Below are 12,204 nucleotides of genomic sequence, written 5' to 3'. Positions count from 1 at the left end.
TTCCCATTCCAAGTTAAATTAATTTTAGAGTCTCAGTTTGGTTTTAGGTTATTTACAGCCCAGTTCTGGCACCCTTACTCAGAGTAAGTAGTACCTTACTTTGCAAGGAGTCCCATTGATTTTTAGTAGGACTACTTGCAGAGTAAATTACTACTAAATGGGAGTTAAGGTGCCAGAATGAGGTACCTCTAATTATTAGCAGCTCTCCTTACAGAACACACACAAAGTGGGGAGATTGTAGGATTGGGGAATTTCTGCAATGATAACATGAAAAACATCTATTAAAGCAGGCTGATGGTATATATTAAAAAAAACAAAAACCTTTCAGAGCTGTACAGCTGCAGGACACAACCCATTTACCAAAAGAGCAATCCAGGAAGGGTGGGCCTCTGCACATTTTGTAGCAAACACTTTGATCTTAACAAAAACAGACCTAAGGGTTTTAAGGGAAGGTCTGGGATTCCTATTTATGCTGGACCATTCTTACCAATCTGGTATTCACAACTGTATAAAGTGCTTTGGAATTTCAAACCAGTCTGTGTCTACAAGCATGCTAGATTGTGTCTGGCCCTGTTTGGGTGTGCAAAGAGAAGAGAGAGGCCACAAGGAACCACTTTGCCCTCTGCCTACCCCTAGGTGCTAGCCTCATGAAATGGCTTATAGGGAAGGAAGATGGAAACATGAGGTGGAGGTCATTAGAGCTCGCAGATTGGGCCAGCATAGAAAATGTATGCTGCAGCATTCCAAAGAGTGGCAGAGCAGTTTTAGAGCTACATTTTCTTTTTAATTAAATGTTTTTCTTTTCTCTGTTGCTGTGTGAAAGACCCACACTAAGAGTAGGGGGAAACTGACTATATATGGGAAACAGTGAAAACAACTTTCCACAAAGTTGTGTCACATAAAGAGCACAAAATGAAAAAGTTTTTTTTTCTTCCGATCTCTTTCAGTTTAAAGTAATCTTAGATGTCATGGGCAGCAACAGGAGCTAAACATATTTCAAACATAACTGATGTTTAAGGTGCTGGTATTTTCCTTTAATTGTATTTTTCTCATGTCACAAATAGAACTTTTGATTATACAGCGTGAAACTAAAGTTGCTCAAAATGTGAAAAATCAGGTCTTTTTTTTTTTTTAAAGAACACTGCTACTATGCCAAAAACTAAAGACATACAATTATTTTAGAATATGAAAAATCAAACTTGTGCAAAGATATAACATTTATGTTATTTGTATTTTGCTCACTGTCACAGTTACCAGTTTAACTGGGTCCCTGACTCCTCCTGGTGTCTCTGAGTGCACCCCCAATCCAGGTCTCAGGACTTGGGCCATCATGTCTCATGGGATGAAATCATGGGATTCTCTTGCTCTCAAACCAGGCTTTGGGTTGCAATCCCTGGTGTATCAACCATGATTACTTCAGCAGATCTGACTTGGGCTTTGACCCTGCCATTGTGTTCCCTCAGGCTCAGGGAGCAATGACAGTTGTAACCAGTGACCAGACAGCTTTCTTAAAGTAAAGTATTATTTATTTAGAATCAAAGTATGTAAAAGAAAACAGATCTTAAAAACAAGAAAGTAGTCTACACACTTGCCTGTGTTTCCCTAAGGCTTACCATTTCCTGGATCTAGGAAGATCCAATTTCTTTCAGACTGCTCTGCAGACCCTCTCTCTGTGTCAGTTAGCCTGTCCTTCTGAGAATTCTCTCTCTCTCACGCACACACACACATGCTCCTGTCTTCTTCTGAAAAGGGCTTTTTAACTGTTTAATGTCATTTTAATCTCCAGCCTGGCAAAACAGCTGTATAATTTCAATCTGGATCCCAGTGCCATTGTCTTGTAATTGCCACCTCAAGTGTTTTGTCAGAGGTTACTTATCTGGGGAGCCATTGTGTTGCCTTCCTATTTCTTCTTCCCACAGGCCCCTATTAAACTATCTGAGTGCCTTCATTCAGGAAAATTTTATAATCTATACCCAATTTATAATACCCTCCCCTCACTGACCAGGGAACAATTTATCAAATTGTTATATCTCAATATTCTTAGATTATTAAATAGCATCTCCATATCTGTCACATTGCCACAAGGACTCCTTTTCTTATTGGAAAATCAATCTTTCTTTCACATTTCTATAAAGCAATAAAAAAGTTCAAGTTTCTGCAATACGGAAGCCCAAGGTGATCTAGAGAAATTAACTTTAAAACATGATCGAAAGACTCAGGACACAAAACTCCACCCAGCTAGTTAAAGCTTTTCATTTTTGTTGTTGTATTAAGCACAAGGAAAGGGAAGCATGAAAGTGGCCAAAGAGAAGAGCTCACACAAGTGAGTCAGCCTCCCACACACTGCTAATCCATATTAAAAAGCATTTTTAATCCCTTCCAGTGTAGCTATGCAAGCAATTATTAGCCTTGAGAGTCGTTTGAGCCTTGTACGCACTCAGTGGAATCTCTCAAGCGCTGCCACCTGACTTCCATGTCTGATAATCAAGCTAGGAAGCACAAAATAGGAGGTATGACATCTTTGTTGACCAGTTTGTCAGACGGACTATTAAAAAATGTCCTAGAGTTACTCTTTGAACGCTGCAGCTGTGGAGCCCAGCAGATCTGCAGAGGCTCTCTTTGGAAGAGAGGTGCAGAGATCTTTCTAAAGAGCCCATACAGACACTATTGAGTCATTTAAAAGTTTAATCTTAAACAAGGTAGATACATCTACTGGATCCTAAAAATGTAAGGAGCAGATCTTTAGCTAGTGTAAATTGGTGTAGCCCCACTTAAGTCACAGGAGCTAATCCTATTAATACCTACTGAGAATCTGTCTTAAAATAAGACATTGTTTAAACTCAAATTATGATGTCCCCCAAAACTGCTATAATAACCAGCATTGTCACTATGAAGAGAGGGTGCATAGAGGGGTGAAGAACTGCCATATTCTGGACCTACCCAAAACACAGTGTCCACGTTCCCCCACCAGCTCTGAGGCAACACTTTCTTTGTTCAGAACGGTGTGCATCCTGCTAACATAATTGCTTTCAGAATGGTTGTTCATCCTGCTAACATCACTCTCAGATAAAAATGATCAGGTGAGTCAAAAAGGCCAATAGGGCATTCAGTCAACTGCTGAAAATCTGAGCAAACAAATCTGTTGCAAGATCAATCGAAATCTCTGTCTACAAATGCTTGCGCTCTATCTGGCTTGTGGTGCAGAATGTATGGTGCTTACAGAGGCACTGATGCAGCACATCAATGGGAAGAACTCAGTAGCAGATGCCTCAAGAGATTTATGCATGTCCTAGTATAGAAATTAGAGGAGACACTAAACAAATACTCCCAGCTCTATGATTAGCAATAGATCAAATCAGATCATGGTCATACACGATCATTAGGTCATGGTCATACATTTCGATTGCAGAGGAGCAGAACATCAACTGTCACTGGGGAGGAAAAATACACTGTAAAGGACAGATGGTAATTTGGAGACAGTATCAACAACACATTGAAGGGCAACATTTGCTATTTTTGCTCATCACCAATCCTGAGGCTAGTGAACAGTGGTCCAGTCTTCTGGGGCAACTTAGAGAAGCCTAAAGGTTGTCTGCTTTAAATTGTGTGGGTTTCTAATGGCCCCATGGGACATTCCAGCAGCTAGGAATCATCAGGATTATAAAGATCAGCCATGTCCCTTGTGCTGGCAGCTGGGAGGAAAGGTGATATAGGAGATGGTACAGAGATTCTACCCAACCCAAGGATCTGTCTGCTTTGGCCCAGGAGGAATGGCACAAAGCAGACTTAATATAATGGAGAAGACCTAATAGGTCATCTACTAGTTCTTTCTGCCAGTGCAGAGACTAAACAGCTTCCAAGATGACCTTTCAAAGCCTTCTTCAAACTTGGCCATCCTCAACAATTAACTAAGTTCATATTTCAATAATAGGTGCCCATCTTGGTACATAAAATATATGGTTTTCCTTTAAGAGTATGGCTGGAAATATTTGAAAATATAAACTAATTCAGAACCTGGCCATTGATTCTTATTCTTCAGATTATTTTGAAATCAATTTTATAGAGCAGGGGTGGCCAAACTGTGGCTCCCAAGCCACATGCAGCTCTTTTAAAGTGTGAATCTTGTAGTCCCGCATGCCCCCCCAACCCCCATTCTCCACCTACTAGACTGTGGCGGGGGAGGGCACTAAGAACCTCTGCCTTGCAGCAGCGTGGTGAGATAGGGGCTGCTCAGCGGGGAGGGGAGGTCTCAGGACTTCAGCCCCACAGGGCTGAAACCCCGAGCCCCGGCAAGCGCCTCCTGAGGTCCTGAAGCCCCGACTCCTGGCAGGTGTGCCCTGGCTCTCAAACTTCTCAAGATTGTTGTATGTGGCTTGACAGGTCAGTAAGTTTGGCCACCCGTTATAGAGCTTTTCAAAAAGCAGTAACTGGCAGTTGGTAAAAACTGCTGGGTCGAGAATGCAGATGTTACAGCATGGGCCTGATTTGCCTCTAAACCAAGGATACACCACTCTGGCAGTATAAATGTAAAGGACTTCAGTCTAAATGACAATCAGGCCCTATGTACTGAGTTAGACTTATGTATCTGGTAGCCTTCGTTACATTGCAAAATAAATTATACACATATATAACAAGGAGTCTGACTTATAGGAAAGTCAAAGTGATATGAAAGAAGTCAAAAGATTAATATTATCAGTTAACCCTTGCTTTGCTGAGTTAACAGCAGCAGCAAAATATATAAAAACATAAGCTGTGATCACACTTTGGGCCTGAGTCTCCATTGCATTACACCAGTTTTATGCCGGAAATCCAGTCACTTCAACAGAATTACACTAACATAAAAATGGTGTAATAGCTGAGAATCAGACCTATGGACTTCAAATATTTTGCATCATTCATCACCACTTCATTAAAATGTAAATTTTCTATGGAAATGTCCCATTAAATATGACAGTTGTATCTTTAAAATAAGTAATTCTCATTTCATTCTTATTTAAGACTTTATTCTATTGCCTCCAAAACTTTCTTGTATTGGATGAGATGTTATGCCAAGAATCTTATTATACTGCCCTTGATAAGTTCTGGAAGGGAAATCAGCCAGAGAAAAGAGGTTTTTTTTCTCACAGCCCTTCCAAAAACCCTTAAAGTTATCAGAGGCAGGATCCTGCCTTCCCCAATGAAAAAGTTCTGACAAATATAAACAGATCTTTAAAATGTGATGTGCACATATGTAAGGAGAACAGCAAAATTAATTTTCACACCAAACCAAAATAGGATTCAAACTTGTCCCTGCCTCAGCCAATGCACAAGGCCACTGCAAACAGTGCAGGGGAAGTTTAGATATAAACAGAAAAAGGTAATAATTGGCATTATAAATACAGTCTATTTTTTTCTATTTATATTTGGTTTTACAACACCTACCTTTTATAAAAACTACGTTTGGATCCTAAACTGACTTGACAGGGTCCAACCCATTACAACAAAATAACCCAATGAAAAGTTTTCAATAAATTATTACAATATTAACTGAACTATGAACCAGATTCTTCTACTACAATTTACTAATTCACAAATTGCATTCCATATTGCAAACCTGATATACTATTAAGCTTTAGACCATGCTTGCACAAAGTATTTTATTTCATTGTATAATGCAGAACACGTTGTGATAATGCTGGGAATTTAATGGGCATATCAAACTCCCACTAAAAACTTCCTACTCAGAGTAGCAGTACTGTAGTTGCAGATAGAATGAATCACTCCGCCATGGAAATCTGCAGCAAGGGAACTGTACATGTACCTGTGGCAGAGCCTTTGCTATATTCATCTGACACAGTCCTCTTTGTGAACTGGTCAATTTGCGTGTGGGTGTGGGAATGTTTTTTTCTACCAATTGTCTTTTTTCACCATAGCGTCTTTTCCATCTCCAACTGATACGACTGTCTTGCATGTTATGTGCTTTCACCCAAGAGGTCAGGGAAGAACCATAAGCCAATCCATACAGGCTGATCTCATGAGGCAAGCCCCCTTTCCTTGTGTATTTCATTTCCCTGCTGTTCTGCAGTCCCTTTAATCTCCTCCCTCTTGTGTTTATGTGAGCTTGATTAATAAATTAAGAACGACCACCTCCTTTTTAATCACCTTCCCTAGGGATCACGTGAACCTGCTTCTAGCCAGGAAAGCTCCTGATGCACCAGCGACAAGACCCGGGCGGGGGGGATGCTAAAAACAGCAGCGTCTGGAGCCATTGCTGTGCACAGCGCGCCGCCAGGGCAGCAGCCGGGCGGATGAATGGGATGGGGCCGGCCACAGCAAGGCGCTGCTGCCCCCTTTCCCTGGGAGGAGCGTCAAGCAGCGGGCGGGGAGAGCGCGGAAGGGGGGAGGGCAGGATTTGAACGAAGGGCGGTGACACCGCACAAAAGATTTCTATAGGCTGAAGTGAGGTTACAGCAAAGGCAACGGGGAGGGAGGCGGAGGGGGAGGAGTGGGCGCAGCAAGCAGCCTCCCTTAGAGCCATGCAGCGTCTGGCTGGCAGATCCGCAGCAGCCGCCTCTTCCCGGTAGTTTGTTTTAGGGCCCGGGCAGAGGAATCGGCGGAGAGAAGGCGGCCGAAGGGTTGTTCCCTCCGCCTCCTCCCTGGAAGTTGGTGATTCCGCCAGAAAAATGGCAGGAGGAGAGCGAGGCCGAGCGGGTCGCAGCATCTGCCGCTGCTGCAGCCCGGAGCCACCACCCTTGTTTGCGGGGAGAGTCTAAGTTCGTGCCGCGGCAGCCAGAGGCCACCGGGGAGTCGGATCGGATGCGCCCACGTCCGGAGGGCCCGCGGAGAGGAGGGGATGGAGCCAGGCGGCAGGGAGCGAGCTCGGGGCGGCTGGATGCATGAGCAAGGGAGGAAGGCGTGAGGCAAGCCACAGAGGGAAGGGGAGAGGATCCCTCTCTTCCCCGCCCGCAGCCGGATCCGGTGGCTCTTTGGCTCCCCTCCCCCGTTGCACCGAGCTGGGGTGTGTGCACTGCGAACGGTTCGAGATCCCAGCGGCGCAAACACTAAGTCTGTGCCCGGCTCCTCCTGGGCTCGTGCAGAGCGACCGGGCCACACCCGCGGCTGTGCTTCCTGATAGCAGGAGATGCGGGTCTGCCGCCGCCTGCGACTGACTTCTCGGGGGCATGTAAAGGAGGAGCACATGGTCCGCAGTCACCTCCTTTCGGACCAGTGGGGTTTTTGTTTTGAAGGAGTTAAGCGGTAGTAAGTTGGATGTTTCTTGTCTAATTCATGTAAACTGGTTTGCATCTGTAATTTATTCACCTGGAAGAGGGAACTTTGCAAAATCCCGCTGCCGGGAAGCAAACCAACCCCCACAGCACAGATCAGCGTGCAAAATAAAATTAAAAAAAAAAATAGATCATGCCGGGAAGGGACCCGGTGGCTCCCCCAGAGCAGCAGCCCGCCGCTGGCCCGGAGGTCTAGCCAGTGCATTGCAAAGGGGAGAGGCCGGGGCTTGATCAAGTGGGGAGGATTTTGTTTTCCACCCACCCACTCCCAGCAGCCCCAGCCCCGGCGCCCAGAGGGTTTTTTTTTACTCGCGGAGATTAATGGAATGATGGTGCGGAAAAGGCAGAGCGATCCTGCCGGGCTCAGTCGGGACTGCTCGGGCGGCGGGAGAGGCGGTGGCAGTGGGGTCGCAAGCGGCATGCGAGTGCCCCCCCGGCGCGATGGCTAGCGGTGGCTCTGGCAAGTCCATTAGCGAGGTGTCCAGCAGCGCCGTCCCCAGCAGCAGCTCGCTGCAGAGGAAGAAACTCGTCTCAATCTGCGACCACTGCAAGATCAAGATGCAACTGGTGGCGGATCTGCTCCTGCTGTCCAGCGAGACCAGGCCGGTGAACACCGAGAGCCTCTCGGTCTTCGGGGAGTCCTTCGAGAAGTGCAGGGACACGATCATTGCCAGGACCAAGGGGCTCTCCATCCTGACCCACGATGTCCAGAGCCAGCTCAACATGGGGCGCTTCGGGGAAGTGGGGGACAGCCTGGTGGAGATGGGGGACCTGGTGGTCTCCCTCACTGAGTGCTCTGCCCATGCTGCCTACCTGGCTGCTGTGGAGACCCCAGGGGCTCAGCCTGCCCTGCCCGGCTTGGTGGATCGCTACAAGGTGACCAGATGCAGGCATGAGGTGGAGCATGGCTGTGGGATCTTAAAAAACACCCCTTTGGCAGACATGAGCCCTCAGCTCCTGCTGGAGGTTTCCCAGAACATGTCCAAGAACTTGAAATTCCTGACAGACGCCTGTGTCTTGGCCAGTGAGAAATCCAAGGATAGGTTTGCCAAGGAGCAGTTCAAACTCAGCGTCAAGTGCATGAGCACCAGCGCCTCTGCCCTCCTGGCATGTGTCAAGGAGGTCAAGACTTCACCCAGTGAGCTGACCAGGAACCGGTGCGTCTTGTTCAGTGGACCCTTGGTGCAATCTGTCTATGCTCTGGTGGGCTTTGCCACTGAGCCCCAGTTTTTGGGTAAAGCTGCCACCATTAATCCAGAGGGCAAAGCTGTGCAAACTGCCATTCTAGGAGGGGCCATGAGCGTGGTATCTGCTTGCGTGCTCCTGACCCAATGCCTCAGGGATATAGCCCAACACCCAGAAAGTAGCACCAAAATGACAGATTACAGGGAAAGGTTGAGGAACTCGGCTTGCGCCGTCTCAGAAGGTTGCAACCTGCTATCTCAGGCACTAAGAGAACGATCTTCACCCAGGACTTTACCGCCAGTGAACTCCAATTCTGTGAATTAACCTCCACCCCGGTTTAGATCTCAGTCATTGCTAAAGGAAAATAATATCCCACCTCCCCAAGCCCTAGTTTTTGTATACCAAAGAATTTGCTTAGATGAGCCCAATCCTTTGATTTTATGTGGTGAGGGAACACAGCGGCAACATACTTTAAACTATATATACACAAGAAGATGTGGTCAAAATAATTAGTGGCCAGTTTAGGGATTTTTGTAATTGAGTAATTATTCACAGATACATTTCCATCTATCAATAAGGTCTATATACAAACAAAAGGTAATCAAAAAAGTTTTATACCTGAGGAGGTGGGGGAATCTAAAAAGCTTTAATCGCGCTGGATGCGGTTTTTAAAGTTTGTCTTGTCTTGTCTTCCAAAATTTCCCTTCTAAATTCCACTGTTCAGTTGTGCAGGAAAAAGAAGTTACCTCAGTTTTCACGTATTAAAAACAAAAACAAACCAACACCACCTAGATGATGGATGTAGCTACTTTTGGGGTGGGAGTGGGGAGAATGGGGGATCTAATTTCTTTTGAATCAAGTGTTAGGTTAGAGAAGTGCATTTGGTGTGCAGGAGTGGAGATTGTGATTATGTTTTCCTTGTGTTGATTTCCAAACTGGGGGAAAAGCTACTGTGAGTGTTTAAACAAACAAAAAATTACACTATAACTAAAATGATTTTTAATTTTTTCCAATGTCAGTTTTTATCTTGCATGTACTGGAGTATTTATTTCATTTATTAAAATATTATGTTTCTCAGATGTCTTTCTGTGAATCTCTTAAAACCTGAATAATTGAACAGCTAGGCCTGTTTGCATTGTATGTCACTTTCCCCAGGGAATGCCTGGTACAAATGCAACTGTAATTTAGACAGAGCAGCATGCAGACTTGAATTCAATTATTTTATTCTAACAAATACTTTTCTTCCTCTGTTTTCCCCACTCCTGTTCCTCCCCTCAAAAGATAATCCATTGAATTAGTCTGTTTTTTTTAAAAGCTGGACTGTACTATGTGTAGAGATCACACACTTGTAAAGAAGTGGTTGTTGGTTTTGGGTGGCACAGGGAGGGTTTGCAAATCTATATTGTCAAGTTAAGTAAATTTCATGTAGTCTTTGAGAAGTTTTACTGTGTATTTTAGCTTTTGTTGGTATTATGGATTCTAATGTGTTAAGCCTGTAAGTTTTGGTAGGAACACATATTCCTGGAAACTTTTACCTGCACATGAAGTCCCATTGATTTCATTGGGCCTGCTTTGTGCATAAAGGTTTGCAAGATTGGGCCCTATGATCCCACAAAGACTTGCATTTGTAATTCTTTGACATAGGTCATGTATAACAAGTTTGATAATGCATGTACAATTAAAGGTTTGCTGACTCAGAGACCTACGCTAGGTCTGGTCCAGCAATGGAAGTTAGACTTGGCCTATAAACAGTACTGTAGAATTTTACAGTAATTGTCTAAAACTGGACCTTAAAAATATGACTACCATGTTTTGGACCACTGCCATAGACTATTGTATTTGTTTAATAAGAAGTAAAGCTGGTGTCTGCATTAGAATATAAACCATCCTAGACTACTGAAGTGTCTTCCTATTACATCACTGTTTAAAGGCTGGTGGCAGATATGGTGCTTTTATTTTCCTAGCTTCAAACATAAGAAAAAGATCAATTGATTCACTAGGCCCTAACAGTTTGAGCTTTTTTTTAGATGAGATTATATGTATCTGTTTGTACAGCATTTCATTGGGTTTGGAAGGATGCTTGCTATAGTTTTCTCCTTAGTGAAATTCAGTGGATCCTGAAATTAGGGTATTTTCCTCATTGAAACTAATTTGAGTTCAGCAACCTTTGTGGCTAGGATTTTTATTTTTGGAGGAGCAGCCCTGAGGAGCCTTGTGTGTTCCTCACTAAGTTACTACTTTATTTTGTGTCATTTATGCAACACCGGTATAGGTGACTGCAGCTATATAACTCTCGCGTAAACCCTCTTAATGCAATCTGATGGTTTCTTCAGGCGTAACTTTCTAATTTTGGCTCAGATAATCCTCTCCCCCAGGAAGAGCCCACATGAGGAAACTCCCTTGGAGGAAATCTCCATGAGGATTCCCTCAGATTCCCCACATGCACATTCCCATTAGGATGGCAGGGTTTGTCTTTCTCAGGAATGGTTTTGGAGGCCCTGGGGAACCCACAGCAGGCCAGGGGCATCTATATGGTGTGCTATGCCGCTGCACTGTCAGTGATTTATATGGCCCTTCCTTCCTTGTCTTCATAGTAGCCTGCCTCCATTAAAACTAAGCTACTAGGGCCTCCCCCGATTACAGCCACCCTTAGGGCAGAAGGAGAGATGGTTCAGGGGAAAAGATAAGTCTCAGCAGCTATTATCTTTTTTGACTAACTTCCCTGAGGAGGGATAGGGGATGAGAAGTGGGCGCCACCCTTTTCTTTAGCACAGACCCTTGACCAAGTGAGAGGTGACTGTAGGATCTGTAGGAATGGTGCTGGGAAGGCAGCAACCGACTCAACCTGCTTCTCCCTCCCACGAGACATCTTTCAGAGGGTCCCCTCTGTGCATGTGTCTAGGTGGTATCATCTAGCTCTAATTTATTTTAATTTGCTATGACCTAAATTTCCCAGGCCTGCTTCCAGATATAAAAGCCAAGGATTCTGAAGGGCAGCTCTGTAGTGTAACTGAAAGAAAAGTAATGTCCTAAAGCATCTTTTGATGTGTGAACTTAATAATTATTGGCATTGCTGTATAATTAGACTCATTTTGATGCATTTATGTGTTGTTAGTGAGGTTATATGAAACACAGTAAAGCCTTCCTATTACCTCTGAATATGAAAGGCAATATATTTATTATTAATCACAATAGTGTCGATTTTGTTGTGGTGAGATTTTTTTTTTTAGTGGTTTAGTGGTTTAGTATATTACTTTAGTTTTAACAGTAATGCCGCAGAGTATTCTCCACTCTCTGTGATGTACTGATGTAACTTACTTCAGAATTTAGTTTTTCTAGACGTTCTGTAGTAAAATGTGCTGCTCTAGATTACTTTTTCTTGTGAAGCGTGAATTATGTTTCACTGTTAAATGAAACCTGGGAATAAAATCTGAGAAATACAGTTGTCAGGGTCATGATTTTCATTAGTGGAGATTTAAAAAAAATGTAATCAGTAACTTGGCAAAAATAATTTACCATAAATTTAAAAACTAATTATTTAAACACCTCTCAAAATACTCAGGATAGGCCATGTACTAATTTCGTTCCATAGCAGAACGTCCCCAGATGGCAAAGGGAACTGCATGCCTATGGATTGAGTTCAGAGTATATCCCTGAAAATGGATTCACAGACTTGGAATGTAAAAAAATTTGGGGGGGGGGGGGGAGCGGGAGACTTTTGATATGAACTGATACAAACAGATATTTTTGTGTA

At 43.9% G+C, this 12,204-nt stretch overlaps 1 protein-coding gene across 1 annotated transcript; it reads left to right on the top strand.

Annotated features, from left to right (window-relative positions):
- Positions 1-6,487: 6,487 nt before the first annotated feature.
- TLNRD1 (talin rod domain containing 1) lies at positions 6,488-9,529 on the top strand. Its single transcript, XM_077828882.1, has one exon. It carries the CDS (start codon positions 7,707-7,709, stop codon positions 8,772-8,774), a length of 1,068 nt encoding a protein of 355 aa, XP_077685008.1. The 5' UTR covers positions 6,488-7,706; the 3' UTR covers positions 8,775-9,529.
- The last annotated feature ends 2,675 nt before the right edge of the window (positions 9,530-12,204 follow it).

Source organism: Eretmochelys imbricata, chromosome 10 (genome assembly GCF_965152235.1).
Source record: "Eretmochelys imbricata isolate rEreImb1 chromosome 10, rEreImb1.hap1, whole genome shotgun sequence".
NCBI lineage: Eukaryota > Metazoa > Chordata > Testudines > Cheloniidae > Eretmochelys > Eretmochelys imbricata.
This window is presented reverse-complemented; position numbering and strand designations above follow the sequence as displayed.

Coding starts and splice junctions, on each gene's coding strand:
- TLNRD1 (XM_077828882.1), top strand. CDS start 7,707: ATGGCTAGCGGTGGCTCTGGCAAGTCCATTAGCGAGGTGTCCAGCAGC.